Source organism: Solanum dulcamara, chromosome 4 (assembly GCF_947179165.1).
Source record: "Solanum dulcamara chromosome 4, daSolDulc1.2, whole genome shotgun sequence".
Classification (NCBI taxonomy): domain Eukaryota; kingdom Viridiplantae; phylum Streptophyta; class Magnoliopsida; order Solanales; family Solanaceae; genus Solanum; species Solanum dulcamara.
In genome coordinates, this window is record NC_077240.1 from 43,508,723 (window position 1) to 43,526,863 (window position 18,141).

Here is an 18,141-nt window from a genome sequence, read left to right on the forward strand (position 1 = left end):
TAATATCCACAATCACAATCAACAATGAATAATTCACACACTTGAATAATCAAGTAACAAATTCATTGCATGCAATTGATCACGAATAGTCATTTCAATAGGTTCATTCCCTCTTTCTCTATTCACATATATGCGTGCAATACTAATAATGCAGTTAACAGGCATACATAACACATAGGGGAAGTAAACCACCTACATACACACATAATCAAATAGGTCCATTGCATGAGATTTGTCAACACAAAGTCGTTCATATTCACCCTTTATTTTATGATACATATTATTCAAGTATTTCACAGGGAATAGTCAACATGAACACACACAATTATTTGCATAAGTCTATTCTTCTATGTACACCAATAGACCATAACCCACAAGTCTTAGGATCTCATTATGACCCAGTTATTTTCCTATAATTAATCTCACAAGAGTCAGCAACCCTCTCAACATAGAATATCAAGATTAACATTCAAGGAATGAACCACTATCACTAGTCATAGCAAATCATGACCCGCATCATACCTTCCTACCTAAACAATAATAACAATAACAATTATTTAGCCATCCAAACTCCATGTCCGAAGGTCTAAGCATGAAATCTGTTGTCACTCTATGATATAATATGCATTAAGAGCAGGTTCACAACTACTCAATTAAGGAAACCTAGCCTACCTGGGCGCCATACAACAGTAAAAGAATTATAGCATGATCTCCGACTTTCGAAAGGAGAAACAATGGAAATAGTTCTAAAATCTGTAGTTTGTAGCCTTTCTTGCACTAGAATTCTCTTCCTCCCTTCTGGCCAAGCCTAGAAAAGCTTTTTGAGGGTTTCTGGGGCGACCCTCACCTATTTTAGAACATAAAAAAGAAGGAGAAAATAAAAATTTGAGTCTTTTAATTCTGTCTCTGATTATTCCGCCATAGCGACTCCCATCCCTATGTGACTTCGCCACTGTGGCAAGAATATTCCTGCTATGGTAGGATGGCACAAGCCAAGATCAGCTTAGTTCACAAAAATTTTCCCCTTCTAGATGATGACGGTTCGGGTCATTACATTTCTACTCTAATTAGTATTAGAAAATAGGGTAAAAGACATTTTAGTCCTTGTTTTAATAATATATTTTGATTTTGATCGTTGTGATATTCAATTGAATATATTTAAACTTTAATTAAATAATATGTGTGATTCAATTCAAATTACTAATGGATTTCATAAGACACACGACTAATTAACTAATGTCAAGGTCAATTCAGATATTAGATTTGATCGCTCGATTCTATAACTTTCATGTTGAGATTTTGTTTCACAACTATTCGTGGGATATTGAAAAAGACAAAATAAAAAATGAAAGGGATGATCTAAACTAAAAGGAAACAAAAAAAGAATATATAAATCTCCTTCAACAAGGTTTTCTGTGATGTTTTCTTATATTTTTTTGGTTGGATTGCGATGTTCTTACATTTGCTGAGAGAAATTCGGGCGACGGTCAAAAAGTTTGTTTTTGTTCTTTATCCATTCTTGAATATTTTGAATTTATTCAATTATTCTTTGGAAAATATTTTTTCATAACTGAAAAGAATAAGCAACCATCAAACTACCACTCATGATTTTTGAAATGAATGAATACTACACTCATTTGTAATTAACTTTGACAATGCAAATTAGAAGCTGATCAATCTTCTTCTCATTTTCTTTAGTTCATCACTTTCAATTGAAATGTTGAAATAAAACGGTAGATTAATTAAGTTTCATCTTTTGTTTGGGCTAAATATAGTATTTGTAATACCCTAATGGACCTTTCTATTTGTGTCTCTTTTGAACTCTATTAGTAATTTGGACTGAAATCACACATTGTTTAATTAAACATGTTCAATTGAATTTAACAAAGATCAAAATCAGAATGTATTAATAGCTTAATGTTATTACCCACCACTTGATCATCAGAAAGGAAAAAAAATCTAGAGTCTTGGAGAGGTTAATGGAAGACTCTAGAATCTTGTAGAGAAGTCTTGAAAGCCTTAGAATCCTCTAGATGTGCAGAGAATTTTAGAATAGGAACTTCTTTATAAATATGAAAGGACTTGTATAGTAATTTTTATTTGCACTTAATCCCCTAGGAAGTAGTATAAATAGAAAGGGTCATTCATTTGTACACCCATCAAGTAATCAAGCAACAAACAATCTTCCAAGCAATATACAAAGCCTTCTTAAAATCTCTCTTGTATCTTTCTTCTAATCTAGTGTTCCCTTAGTGATTTAGTTGAAAAGGTTTACATGAGCTTACAAGATTGTGAAAGAATCGTGAGTGAGTTTTCAAGTTCCGCACACAAGTTTTAGTTAAGGTCTAAGTCCGTAATAAAGTGGTGTCACAGAAAGGTTGCTACTAAAAGAAATGGCAAGCGAGGGAGACATCAACCTCACTAATGCCACCAACGTCAGGCAAGATATTGGAAAGAAGCACCGCAAGAGAAAGAAGAACTCTAAGAGGAATGAGGAGATGCCACTCGAGCCTACACCAAGTGAGTCCCTACATCTTACTCACCCTTGGCCATTGAGGTGAGTGATGATGAGCGAGTTGAGAAGCCCATGGACATCATGCCCAGAATGGAGTAAATTGCAAGGGTAGATGCCGCAAGGCAGGCTGTAGAGATCATGGGGAAAGTTCTTGAAGAGAATGACAACATTCGAAAGGAGTTAGAAGTGCGTAAGGCTGCAGAGTATGGAGATAATTACTTCCTTGAAGTGTCGGCTCATCGACGCACTAAGCACAATTAAGACCATGAGGGCCGAGATAGAGGCACTCAAGGGAGACGTGGAGGCTGGGAGATGCGCTATGTCTAGTGGGACAGGAAGGCCAAGATTGAGGCTCCCTAGCCACCTTTGTTCAAAGGAGACCGTGATATGCAAGAGGTGGAAAACTTTCTTTGGTACTTGGAGAACTACTTCAAGTGTAACAAAGTGAAGAGTTATGAGATGAGGATCAACACGATCATGCTATACCTCTTGTAGATGTCTATGTTGTGGTGGAAGCACAAAGAGTCAGAGATAGGGAAGGGGTTATGTACCAGTTCCGAGATGAGTTCAAAAAATCCTTCTTCCCCAACAATGTCATCTATGAGGCAAAGCGTAAGTTCAGGGAGCTGAAGCAGACATGTAGCATAAGGGGAATATGTGAAGGAGTTTACTACTCTCACGCTTCAGATTCCCAACCTCATGGATGAGGATATATTATTCCATTTTCTATATAGGCTGCAAAATTGGGCCAAGACAGAGTTGGAGCTTCATCAAGTTAGCACCATCGATAAAACCATCACACAAGCTGAAGCCCTAACGGACTTTAGGCATGAAAAAGCATGACAAGAGAAAAGGAAAAGAAGCAAGGAGTAGATGTGCTAAAGGTGGGGGGATCGTGGAAAGAGAAAAGAGCAGACCCTTCATACTAAGAGCCATGATGCCACAAATCTGATGGCAAGAAGTTCGGACGATAGGGCTTTGTTGAGAAGAAGGAGAAAACCACGAAGGGAAGTGGCTGCTACATATGTGGAGGTCCTCACAGCTATGCTAGGTGCCCAGAGATGAAGAAACTTAGTGCCATATTGCGGGAGCGAAAGAACAAGAAGGTGCAAGACCAAGGGAAAAGTTTGGGCACAACACAATTGGACATGATTGGGCTACGCAGAGCCATTGCAAAGTGAGCAGAGAAGGAAGAAGACTACTCCACATAGTATATGGAAATATCTATCAATGGTCGGCTAGCTTGTGCTATAGTGGACTGTTGAGCGGAAGCCAATATCATGATCAAGTTTGCAGCAACAAGGTTGGGTCTAAGATACAGTCCAAGAAACATCCGCCTGAAGATGGTTAATGCAGCACTGACACCTGTGTGCAAAATTGCTCATGGAGTAGACATCAATTTGGACAAGTAGCAAGGTAAGACCAACTTCACCGTTGCTGTCTTAGATATATTCGATATAGTCCTTGGGCAGAAATTCTTCCAAAGGTGCTAGAGGATGATCGACCCTACCTCCAATAACTCCTGGTTATAGAGAGAGAGGGAACCTACATAGTACCTCTCGTCAAGGTGCCAAAGATGGAAGGACAAGCCCACCTATCAGCCATGCAGCTTGTAAAGGGCCAAAAGAAGGGGGAGCCGACTTTCATAAACACCATTACGGATTGGATGAATATAATGGTGCTAAAGAGGCATTTCCACCTTGCATAGAGAAGGTACTTAAAGAGAACAAAGAAGTGATTCCAAAAGAGTTGCCGAGACACCTACCTCTGAGGCGGGAAGTAGATAACAAAATCAAGCTAGAGCCCAAAGCTAAGACGCCCGCATATCCTCAATACCGCATGGATCTACTTGAGTTAGATGAGCTAAGGAAGTAGTGGACGGAGCTCCTCGAGGCCGGTCATATCCATCCATCCAAAGCACCATATGGAGTGCCAGTTTTATTTCAAAGGAAGAAGGATGGTTCGTTACGTCTATGCATAGACTACCAGGCTTTCAATAAGGTGACAATAAAGAAAAAGTATCCTATCCCCCTTATTTCCAACTTGTTCGACAGACTCAGAAAAGCTAAGTACTTCACCAAGGTATATCTAAGGAAGGGCTACTACCAGGTGCGCATAGCGGAGGGAGATGAGACAAAAATGATGTATGTAACGAGATATGGGGCTTATGAATGGTTGGTGATTCCCTCAGCTTAACCAAAGTACCCTCCACTATTTAACACTAATGAACAAGATCTTTCACCCCTGTTTGGATCAATTCATGGTAGTATACTTGGATGACATAGTTATCTACATCAACACCATGGAGGAGTATATGGAGCATTTGAAGAAGGTGTTCTAAGTCTTGCAGGAGAATGAGCTCTATATCAAGCGGAGAAGTGCAAGGTTGCCCAGGATGAGGAGCACTTCATGGGACATGTCATTAGCGAATGTGAGCTATGGATGGATGGCTATCAAGGTGTGGGAGGCGCCCATAAAGGTAACCAAACTTAGATCTTTCCTTAGAATTGCTAACTATTATCACAGGTTCATACGTGGCTATTCCGCCAAAGCCAATCTGGGGCCAGGCCGCCCGCATATCCTAAATACTTCATAGCTCCACCTAAGTTAGAGGAGCTAAGGAAGTATTTGAAGAAGCTCCTTGAGGCCTGTCATAACCGTCCATCCAAAGCACCATATAGAGCACTAGTTTTATTTCAAAGGAAGAAGGATGGTTCGCAACGCGCTACGTCTATGCATAAACTATCGGGCGCTCAACAAGGTGACAACAAAAATCAAGTATCCCATCCCTTTCATAGACAACTTGTTCAATAGACTCTTGAAGAAGAATAAGCCGTGGGGAGCGAGTATCGTAAGAAGGCATTTGAAGACCTCAAGGCTGCTGTAACAGAGGAACCAGTCCTAGTACTTCCCAATTTCTCCAAGACATTCAAGGTGCACATGGATGCTTCCAGCTATGCCATTCGGGGAGTGTTGATGCAAGAAAGACATCCTATTGCCTTCAAGAGCTACAAGATAAATGAGACAGAACATCGGTATACTGTGCGGGAAAAAGATGACGACCATTATCCACTGCCTACATACGTGGAGACCTTACCTATTTGGCTCCAAGTTTATGTTCAAGTCCAAAAATGTGGCCACTAGCTACTTCCAGTCACAAAAGAAGCTCACACCAAAGCAAGCTAGGTGGCAAGACTTGTTAGGTGAGTTCGACTATGAGCTGGAGTACAAGCCAGGCAAGGGCAATGTTTTGGCCGATGCCTTGAACAGAAAGTTTGAGTTGGCTTCCATCACTATAGCCCATTGTGACATTCAATATACAATCAAGGATGCCCTGCAGCACAACCTAGAAGCAAGATAACTTAAGGAGCTAGTCGCACAAGGAAAGACAAGGAACTTTTGGAGAAGACGTACTATTTCTCACCGCCGGATGAAGGATCTACCCAAGTTTAGAACCATCAAGCGGAGAATCATGAGGGAAATTCATGACACATTACGTACTAGACATCTGAGGAAGCGTCGCACGAGAGCATTGATTGAGGCAATCTATTATTGGCCATGCATGCAGGAAGATATTGAATGTTATGTGTAGACTTGTCTTGTGCCAAAATGACAAGGTGGAGCAGCGTCAACCAAGAGGACTCTTGGAGCCACTACCTATAGCAGAGCCTCCATGGGAGAGCGTGACTATGGAATTCATAACCTGGTTACCGAAGTCCGACGGGTAAGGGACAATTATGGTCGTAGTTGACAGATTTTCCAAGTATGATAGTTTCATGCCCGCTACAGATGGTTGCACCACTACGGAGGCTGCTAAGCTATTCTTCAAGAATGTGGTGAAGTATTGGGGGTTTCCAAGGCATATCATTAGTGATAGAAACCCATGCTTCACAGGAAACTTTTGGAGGGAGTTGTTCGAGGTTTTTGGCACGGAGTTGCACTTCTCTACTAGTTTTCACCCGCAAACAGACAACCAAACTGAGTGAGTCAATGCCTTGTTGGAGTGCTACCTAAGGCACTTTGTGATCTCTCATCAAAAGGATTGGGCGAGGCTATTGGATGTAGCCCAATTCTCATACAACTTGCAGCGGAGTGAGGCCACAAGGCGGACACCGTTTGAGTTAGCCATAAATTCCACATTCACTACCGATCGTGTTTGAGGGCAAGAGTTTGGGGGCTTATCATATGGCCAAGGGCTTTGAGAAGAAGCTTGACACTACCAAGTCCTGCTTGGATAAGGCAACGAAGAAGATGAAGAAATTTACCAACTGTAAGCGTCGTCTCGCTGATTATAAGGTTGGAGACATGGTCTTGGTAAAGTTCAACCCAAGACAGTTTAAAACATTGCGAGGCATGTATCAAAACTTAGTATGAAAGTATGAGGGCCAGTTCAGGATCGTTGCCAAGGTTGGCAAGATCTCATACAAGTTGGAGCTATCATCGCATATCAAGGTTCATTTGTCTTCCATGCTAGTGTCCTCAAGCCATACCATGAGGACAAGGATGACCCTAGCCGAGGTGAATCAAGTTAGGTACTAATTACAATCACTGCCTCTCTTGATCGAGACATCGAGGCTATTATTGACTACCAGGCCTGAAAAAAGAAGGGACAACAGGACCCTACCATGATCTTTGTCCACTGGAAGGGACAATCTCCGAAGGAGGACAGATGGGAACGATATGAAGACTTTTGGCATTATAAAGACAAAGTGTGGGAGTTCTTGCAGTAGCAGTGCGCCGCGGTCGTCGCCAGATTAGGTGGGGAAGAATGTCATGACCCACCACTTGATCATCGGAAAGAGAAAAGAATCTAGAGTCTTGAAAAGGTTAATGAAAGACTCTAGAACCTTGTAGAGAAGTCTTGAAAGCCTTAGAATTCTATAGATATGTAGAAAATTCTTGAATAGAAACTTCTTTACAAATATGGAAGGACTTGTATAGTAATTTTTATTTGCACTTAAGCCCCTAGGAAGTAGTATAAATAGAAGGGGCCATTCATTTGTACACCCATCAAGCAACAAGCAATCTTCCAAACAATATACAAAGCCTTCTTAAAATCTCTCGTGTGTCTTTTTCTTCTAGCGTTTCATTAGCGATCTAGTTGAAAAGGCTTACTTGAACATACAAGATTGTGAAAGAATCGTGAGTGAGTTATCAAGTGCCGCACGAAAGTCTTAGTTGAGGTTTAAATCCGGGACATTAAGGACTAAAAGTGTCATTTACCCTAGAAAATATTATGCATCAATTTTTCCAAAAAATGGGCATAAATTCCCCAAAGTGGTGCGCATTGACGCGAAGTTATAACGGAATCATAAGGACGTGACGGCGAGAAACGGAGAGAATTGGGAAAGGAGGAAATAAATAGGAATATGAGCCCAACAATTCACTTCCTCTCCTTTTCGGTGGCCGAGCAAAAGAGATTTGAGATTTGAGATTTGATATTTGAGATTTGAGATTTGAGAGTGGTGGATGCTGTTGGCGCTGCTTCACAATAGAGATCTACTGATTTCATCCTCTCTCATCGGCCGATCTTCGGTAACAACACACCTTTCTTTTTTCTTTGAATATCTCATCTGAGATCTACCCTTCTATCTCTTCCTAATTATAGATGTTGTTGTTCCAATTCCTTTCTGAAAAATATATGATTTGCAATTACACCATGTATTAGTACTACTTCTCTTTACTCAATCATCATTGTTTTTTTTTTGCTTTTCCATCTGATCAAGCTTGCTACACGTTCCCAACTGAAACTCTCCTAATTGAAGGTGGTTTGCACCTTACGGGATGAACGTTCAGTTTCTGGTTTATTAAATTCACAACGTTCTCAAATTGTAATATCTGCTCTGTGTGTGATTGTTTTGTTCCTTTGAAGGAATTTTAGCCACTAAATAATGCTCCTTTCTCTCCACCATTACATGTAGCATTATTTGTTTCATAACTGATCATTTGTCCAGCATCATTATGGAAAAGTGTGTCAGAGGGTAATAATAGGGTTTTTGATATGCCGTGAAGTTGTCACCACAAATGGTGTGCTTAAAGTGGTAAATTTTTGTCTGCTTCTTCCCCAAATTAATAATATTAAGAAGAAATTGATGGGTGTTGGTGGGTATTGTCAGCACTGGAGATTTGCTAAGTATTGATACAGAAACAATGAGGACAGGGGAAAGTGTTCTGGCCTGGGAATAATTCATATGCTAATTATTTTATTTGGAAAGTAGTTGTTTTCTTAGATTTCATCCCCCATAATATGTATCTATGTTGTTTTTCAGATTCGTGGAGATGGGGCTGTCTTTCACTAAACTCTTTAGTCGCCTCTTTGCAAAGAAAGAAATGCGAATTCTTATGGTTGGTCTCGATGCTGCTGGTAAAACCACAATTCTGTACAAGCTCAAGTTGGGAGAAATTGTTACCACTATCCCGACCATTGGTATGCTTCCTTCTGTGGAATCTGTTTTCGTTTTCTTTTACTTTTATTTTATTTTACCTATTTTGGTTCACCATTTTGCATGTTTAGAAATTTAACTCATCATGGGGTATGCTACTTGAAAGTAAGCTTATGTTGATCTGTATGGCCAAAAAGAATGTGTTGTGTCTATCCATTGATTACTGTTATTTGATAGGTATACTTCCAAGGATTGGCTGGCTTACTCTAGAAATATTACTAGACATTATTTGCATTTACATGTGCTATATGGGAGATATTGTAACCTCTGAGAATGGGGATGATATGTTGGGGAATCAAACAATTTTCGCAGATTGGTATTTTGGCCTTGAATTTTGTATCTTAATCAAATGCTTATCATGTGTGTTGTTAGGAGAGATTTCTTTATCATGCCAAATAATTGCTATGTAATTTGAACCATTTCTATTTCAATGGTAGGCTTCAATGTGGAGACTGTTGAATACAAAAACATCAGCTTTACTGTGTGGGATGTTGGTGGTCAGGACAAGGTACAAGAAGTTCTTATGTCCTGATTACCTGTTTTTGTCTTATATTACCTGAGATCTTGCAGTTCTTTAGTTCTCCATGACTCAAATTTCTGGTAATAGTTTATCAACTCTGAAGAAGTTTTTTAGCGCTCGAAACCTTAATGTCACTCTCCCCTTCACTGAAAATTTGTGTTGGTTGCATGATTTTCTTGTGAGAGTTTCTCTTCTTTTGAAAAAGTGCATACTTTTCTGACTTTGATAAGCTTCCATAACTAGTTTAGCAATGTTTGGCCCTTTGATATTAATTTACTGAGAATGCCTTTATTTATGTGGAATTAATGTGCTTATGGATGGTCAGGTGTTGACTATAGTTTTATCTACACCTAACATGATCATATGCTATACTGAACTGAGTCAGCTAGTGTCATCTCTTCTCTCTTCTAAGGGATAGCAAATTATCTTGTGGCAAACATGGTTTTGACTTTTTATAGACTACCGTGAGTTCTTCAGAACACTGATGTCTGATTTATCAAGTCGGCTGGAAATTTAGCATTGTTCTACTAAAAGTTCTTCCCAAAGGTCTTCATTTTTCATTGTATACCTCTGGGCAAACAGATGGTCATTGAATTGTTTTTTTTTTTGGTTTCTTTTGATAACCAAGAAATGTCTCAGCGCTAGTGGCACATGGTCCGAGACTCGGTGGATAATGGGCCAATCCCTCTACCTTTCTCCACTCAAATATACCAGACTTCAGTTTGCAGCATGGTTCGAACCCATCCTATTCCACACATCAGGTGTTGCACAATTGTTCTTCCATTCCTATGAATATGTGTTTGCTATGGGAGACTCAAAAACCTTGAAAATAAGTTGGGAAATAAGGAATTGGTTTATAGGACATATAGGAATATAACTTTTGAAGACATTTTTGTTTGAGGCTAGGAAAAGGTTTCATTTAAGGCTTTGAGGGTAGTATTTGTTTTGAGAAGGTCATGCTAGGTATTACATAAATGGAACATCTGAAAGGGAATGTGCTGTTGAAACAGTACATGTGCAGCAAAGTAGGGAGTCTTACAGAAGCATTATCCTTCTAATCATGTGGTGATTCTAATCCCTCTAAAATAGATTCGGCATCATCTGCTTGTTCCCTCTTACACCAAAAATAATACAATATGACTTCAACTTCTGTATGTTTGCCATGTCGTGAAAGCATCTTCTTTTTCTCTCAATCCAAACAATCCACCGAACAATAGCTGTTATAGTGTTCCACAAATCCTCTTTCTCTTGGTCAACCCTTTTCCGCGCCAACGCTTCAATAACTTATTAGTTTGCTGTAGCATTACCCACTGTAACTCCACAAGATGAACAGTGATGGGGCAGTGCAGATACAGCTGAACGCAAGTTTCGGACGACTTTCCACATAAAAAACACCTGCTGCACTGGATAAATCCTCTTTTCTGTCGGTTTTCATGTGTGAGACATGCTAGCTTCTAGTGTAGCCTTTGTATGAAACATTCTAGAATATGGAGCATGTAGGCATTTATGATTATGTATTTATGCTGGAATATGTATGATCTGAAGTGAGAAGTTAGAAGAGAAGGGTATATGGTAATTTGTTAGAAGGAAAGGATTTTACTCTCCCACTCAATGAGATGTGTTAGCGAGTCGAGCCTTTGCTGAAAATGCTAGGCCTTGGCTGCTTTAAATGCAACACCACCTCATTTACTTAACTTGAGCTCAGTATTACTTGATAGTTAGAAATCCTTGCTCGGCTTTGGCTTAACTCATGTATGCTCTATCAGCACTTTTTTTGGGTAAGGAACACTTTCTTTTCTTCATATTTTTGTTTTTCACATTTTTTATACACAGATCACACAATCACACAGAACCGTGCTTGTTGCTCATTTCTCTGCGGTTGCCCCCCCTGTTGTTGTTGTCATTATCTTTTCGTGGACAACTGCTACTTACCGACTCTTAGGCATTGTTTCCAACCCTCCTCCACCTCACTCTCTTTACCTCCCTTCTGCTCATATTTTTTTCGGATGACCAAAAATATCTCAAGGGCCAGTGGTGCATGGTACGGAACTCGGTTGAATAATGGGCCGCAACTTTACCCTTCTCCGCTAAAGTACTAAGCTTTTGTTCATGTTAGGGTTTGAACCCGTGACATGCACCTAACCCCAATATCACATGTTGTGCTCTCACCACTAGACCAAAACCCTGGGGGCCAACCCTCTTCTCTTATCACCCAAATGAGATGCAACATATGAAAATATTATCCAAATGAAATAGGGGATGTGAAAAAGATTATCCAAATCAGATAAGGAATATGAAAAAGATTATAGAGATGATTATATGCTTGCTCATTTGGACCAGTTTAGGGATCTAATATGTAGTGTTCAAGCTTTTCAAAATAGTCTATAGCCTTTGTTTAAAACTGGGAAAAGTAAAAATTGAAGCAAAAACAATCTCACAAATGATTTTTCTCTTTATATTTCTCTTTCTAGTATGATCCACAAACAAGTAAAGCTTAACTTATGTTCGAGCCAAGTTGAATTTCAGTTCAAGATGATCATAACACGTGCTAATGAGCTGTGCTCAAGCTTGTGTATGATCCAAACATGGAACTGGCATGTTCACACCCTTAACCCTGAATGATGGAAGGTCAACAAAGTGAGATGCATGGTAAACATTGGTTATCTCATCATCCTTGAGGTCTCATGGATGCAGTAAATTGCAAGAACTTGCTCTTAGCCTGAGGAGATAGTTCCTGAACTGGTGTCAGTTACATATAGCTAAGGCAGAAATTGGTGTCCTGTAGAGCAGGCAACAAGTTATCTAGTAAGATTCCCCCTCTGAGTGAGGCATCAGTCTTGAAAGCTTGATCATACTGAACATCAGTTACATAAAGCTAAGATGGAAACTGGTGTCGAAGGACCAAACCTTCAGGAACGGTACCTGTAAAAAAAGAATTTTTTAACCTTGGACCCAGGTTTTGGCTTAGAATGGTAGTTTCAGTCGCATAATTTCCTAGGTGAAACCTGGTTTGTTGAGTATTTACAAAAGTGACGAGTATGAGGCAGTGTGTCGAGCGCTCAAGGGATCGTTAGGTTGTTGGTTAGAGTTATGCAAGTGTTAGCAATGCATGTACTAGTTATTCATGTATATATAACTAATATCCATGTGTTAGTTATTCAATCTTCTACCCTGCTTAAAATAATACAGATATTGACCCACAACTTATACATGTTTTATTTATGTGGAATTGTAAAATGACAACCAAACACCGTACTTGGTATGCTGAATTTTATACAAAGCAACTAAAAAGCTACCAGGCATGGTATTGCTATGCTAGTTTTACTACATGATTAACTCTGTTCCTAACCAGCAACCAAACGACCCTTAATGAATATAAGTGGACCTACGTTATTTCTTTTGTATTTGAATTGACTATAGCACCTTGTACCAAAGTGTACCTATCTTGGTTCTTTTCAATTGTCTTTCTACAATCTGTTAGTGGTTTCATGTTTTTAACATTAAAGGCACGGTTATAGGTATATTGCAGTGTGATTCTTCCAGTTTCATAAAAAAGGTATATTGTAGTCTGATTCTGGAAGAGCTAGAATCCTTAAAGTGTGTTTCTACTGTTATCTTTGTGTTCACTTGCAGATTAGACCTCTATGGAGGCACTATTTCCAGAACACACAGGGTCTCATCTTTGTGGTTGATAGCAATGACAGAGACCGTGTAGTTGAGGCAAGGGATGAGCTTCACAGGATGTTAAATGAGGTAATTGTGATAAAATCTCAAACCAGATACCCGTCCAACCCCCTTGGGGTACAGCAGTTCTTGATATCTAAATACATTTTCTGCAGGATGAATTAAGAGAAGCTGTGCTGCTTGTTTTTGCTAACAAACAAGATCTTCCAAATGCAATGAATGCGGCTGAAATCACCGACAAGCTTGGCCTTCATTCTCTCAGACAGCGACACTGGTAATTTATATGGGCACCAACATCAAGTTCAGGCCTGGTTTTTCTGTCAATTAGCCTCTTAGATAAGCTTGTATCTAAAGACCCCCCCTCCCTCACAGGTATATCCAGAGTACATGTGCTACTTCTGGAGAAGGGCTATATGAGGGACTGGATTGGCTTTCAAACAACATCGCCAGCAAGGTATATGCAGTAACTGCATCATTACAGTACTCGGCTTTTCTAAAAGAAATTCTCTTATCTGTAACTTCTGGTGCAATTTCAGGCCTAATGCAATGGTGTGGTAGGATGCTTCTCGCTTTGCTATATCCGGAGAAATTACATCATTATCTCCTTGTTATATTTTTAGTTTGGAGATTTTAAATATCTGTTCAGATCACAATTCTGGGGAAGGCCCTACCCTTCTACCCTCTCTATGGTTTATCATCAATGAGCATGACATAGTTCCACATTGCTGGATGCACATTGGCAATGTAATGATATTTTAGTATAGTATCTGGTTTTGAAACTTGGCATAGCCGTGTGCACCACTTTGTTGTCCTATGTGTCTGATGTTGGAATGGGTGTACAAAATGCAAAACAGATTAATAGTAATAGTATCGGAATTTTGCTAGTGGTAAGAATATTCCCCGAGTGGTTGTTTGTTGTTCATTGTCCTATCGGCTTTGGACTGAAGATTATTTAGTGTTCACTAAATTTTTTAGAAAAGCTGTTCCATCTTTGGGATGAGAAATGCAAAAAATGGAAGAGCGCGGGTGGGGGGATGCAATGAAACTATATGCACCTATGATTCGTGCAGTCGTGAAAATGGGTGCGCTCAGAAGTCAGACATATGTTCCATCCGGTAGGTGAAGGTAGAAGTAGAACATTTTTCATCAGTTCATCCTCATCTAATATTGCATTGGTCATACTATCGAAAAAAGTTTAATGCTGATCAGCCATCTTAATCATTTTGATTGTTGTTTGCCACAAAAAAGTCATCAACAAACTGTTTAGATGTTACAGTTGAATAGCCGTATGGTCAAGGATACGTGAATTGATTTAACTCGTTGAGTAGTGTATTAGCAGTTAAATATGTGAATAGATGAACTTAATAAGAACAATAATGTAAGTAAAGAAAATCAAATAACAAGTAGAGCGTGGTTGCTCAATGTTTCAGCTAGATCTGAAGGTAAATCTGAAGACTAATCAGCTGTTGTCTTATCACAAAGGTGTGATAAAGAATGTGAGAATAATAGAAAACTTGGACCACAAAAATATAAGTATATTGTGGTTGTATTATCTAGAATTCCCGCTTTTACAAGTGAATATAACCACTATTTATAGGTAACTAAGGCAATAAACTAGCCAATAGGAAAGTTTCACTCGATCCCTAAAATACATGTCCAATTTAAATGTTCCACCTTGGGTGCGTGCCAACTAATATTTCTCGGTATAGCAGGGTTTTTTATGAATATATCTAATATATATATTCTTTTGTCCCTTTATTCTGTCTTCGGGACACGAGTCCTTCATTGAGTTTGGGCCATGAATTTTCATCAAATCTCCGATAACGACCATCTGATAATCCTGGTTATAAGGAAATAAACTAAGGAAAGGGTTTAGAATAACCTGGTTGTCGAAACTTGGGTCTGTGACCAATTTAAAATTCAAGCGGCTCTGAATTTTCAGCCTTTGGCCCATGGATAATAGCTTCCCTTTTGAAATTTGACAGAGGTCGACTCAAAGAGGATCGAATGTAAAGAAACGGAGAGTTCAATTGGACTCGAACAAGGGAGTTTATGCAAAGAAAATAAAGAAAATAAGGATTAGTAAATAGAAGATGCCAATGACCAAACAAAACAAATGGCATAAAAATAAACTTCAGGCCATATTAATTCAAAGCATACCATATTCATCACGAAATTTATACTAGCAAACCAAGTAAAACATATCAGGTAAAGCATATAAGAAGGATTTATAACAGATTTGGAAACTTTGCGCTAGCTGAAAACTTAAATAAGATATCTTTAGCCAAAACACAAAATATATTTACTTGAATAGTAAAAACAACAACTGATTCATGCTTCAACATATATGAAAGAACTGAAAAAAAGAAGAAAACTAACTATCTAGTTTTAAGTAAACATCTGAGCTAATATACATAAGATGCAAAATAAGCAGCACACAATAGATAAAATCAGCAACTATCCCAATATATAAACAATCATAAAATCATCTAACATTCATCATCTGGATAGAATTATCTTAAAATCATACTAGACAAGGATTATGTTTTATGCTATCTCAACGCAACACAAATCAGTGGCTAATCGACATGAACGCAGGCTAAATTCTTAAGAAATACAATTTTAACTACTTAAGAAACTTGAAATTTAAATATCAAGCAATAAGATTAGTCAATTCTATTTGAGGCTAAATGATAAGAATCGGGTTACTTGATAAACAAGAAAATAATGCGGAAGCGAAAATAAATAGATTAAAGATAAGAATTGAAAGATATGCGAAATTGGAGAAGAAATCCCCAAATTCAAAAGATGTGCTAAGAACCCTAATTGATCTTAGTATTAAAAATTAGAGAATTAAAGCTAATTTTTGATACTAATAGAGTCAATTCAAGAACTTAGATCAAAAGTGATCTAGACCCCTATTTCGAAGAAACTAGAGACAATAATTAGTATAAGACTAATTACCTTCTTTAATTTACGAATAAAAACTAAAAATATCAAGTTAAAGAATAATCCTACCTCCTAAGAATTGTTCTTATAAGGTTGTAAGAAAAATCCCAAGTAGCCAAACACAAAGGTGTAAAGAAGAGAAACTCTCAATTAATAATAATAATGTCAGCTCAAAATAATAAACCCTACCCCTGTATATAGGAAAAAAACTATCCCAAATAAAATGAGAATAGAACCTACTTTTATGGAAATAAAAAATAAAATAATAGAAAACTTTAAACTAGGAAAACATATAAAAATAATACTAAAAATTCTTCCCTAAGAAAATAAGAAAAAGTTTCCAATGAGGAAAAGTTTCCTCCTTTTTGGGTGAGGATTTTAAACTCTTTTTTTTGACAGAAATTCAACCCCATGTGGGCCCCAATCTTCTTTCGTTTGGGCTTGAACTTGACCATAAAATATGTGTAGTATTTAGTCCATTCTTCACCACAATTCTTAGACTCATTCTTGGGCTTTTTCGTCCATGATAAGTATCTTCTTGAGTTCCCATTGAAGCTCAACAATCTTGGCTTGCAACTCCTTATCTTGAGACCTTGATGAGTGTCTTCTTAGGGTTTCTATAACATCATCCTTGTCCATGGAGCTATCATCCCCCTCTTCTTGAAAAGAATTCGTCCTTGAATTTGACCATACATCAAACAAGGACAAGTCAGCAACATTGAAAGTAGCACTTACTTGATACTCACCAGGCAAATCCAACTTATAAGCATTGTCCCCAATTCGCTCATGAACTTTGAAAGGTCCATCACCTCTAGGATGCAATTTAGAATTCCTTTTGGAAGAAAACCGTTCTTTGCGCATGTGAATTCAAACTAAGTCCCTAGGCTCAAAAATGACTTGTTTTCGCCTTTTGTTTCTTCTCAAGGCCACTTGTTTATTCCGCCTTTCAATGGCAAGCTTGTCTACTCATGGATCTTCCTCATCATCTCAGTGTTATTCTTTATGTCAACACTAATATCATTAGTAGGCAATGACACTAAGTCAAGGGGAGTAAGGGGTTTAAAACCATAAACAACTTCAAAAGGAGAAGACTCAATAGAAGAATGAATAGTTCTATTATAAGCAAATTCCACTAAAGGCAAGTGATCCTCCCAAGAAGTTAATTTACCTTTCAAAACAACCCTCAATATGTTACCTAACGTTCTATTCACCACCTCAGTTTGTCCATCAGTTTGTGAATGACAAGAGGTAGAAAATAACAATTTTGTCCCTAACCTTCCCCAAAGAATACGCCAAAAATGGCTTAAAAACTTAACATCCCTATCACTAACAATAGTTCTAGGTATGCCATGTAATTTCACAACCTCTTTAACAAATAAATCAACCACATAAGAAGAATCATTAGTTTTCAAGCATAGAATGAAACTAGCAATTTTAGAGAATCTATTCACCACAACAAAGACACTATCCTTTCCATACTTTATTTTTGGTAAATCTAAGACAAAATCCATAGACATATCTATCCAAGGTGAAATTGGAACAGGCAAGGGATTATACAAGACATATGGTAAAACCCTAGATTTAGCATATTTACATTCAAGACATTCAAAATATTTCTACATCCTTGCACATGCCAGCCCAAAAGAAATTTTCAGCAAGTATATCTAAGGTTTTTGGCACTTCAAAGTATCCCATAAGGCCCCCACAATGTGACCCTCTTACAAAAATATCACGCAATAAATATATTGGCACACACAACTTATTTTCCTTGAAAAGGAACCCATCACGCATAGTGAACTTCTTAAAGGGTCCCTTCAAACATGCAGCATAAGCAACCCCAAAGTCTGAATCATTAATATACAAAGTTTTAATGTGATCAAATTCCATCAACTTAGAAGTAAGAGTAGAAATAAGAACGTACCTTTGAGAAAATGTATCAGCCACTACGTTATCCTTACCTTGTTTGTATGAAATCACATAAGGAAATATCTCAATGAACTCCACCCACTCGACATGTCATTTACTTAACT

General features: G+C 38.2%; 1 protein-coding gene across 1 annotated transcript; it reads left to right on the top strand.

The window, feature by feature from the left end:
• The first annotated feature begins 7,955 nt into the window (after positions 1-7,955).
• Positions 7,956-13,948, top strand: LOC129887387 (ADP-ribosylation factor). Its single transcript, XM_055962467.1, has 7 exons — positions 7,956-8,050; positions 8,785-8,942; positions 9,396-9,466; positions 13,112-13,231; positions 13,318-13,436; positions 13,535-13,616; positions 13,699-13,948. Exons 2-7 carry the CDS (start codon positions 8,795-8,797, stop codon positions 13,702-13,704), a joined length of 546 nt encoding a protein of 181 aa, XP_055818442.1. The 5' UTR covers positions 7,956-8,050; positions 8,785-8,794; the 3' UTR covers positions 13,705-13,948.
• The last annotated feature ends 4,193 nt before the right edge of the window (positions 13,949-18,141 follow it).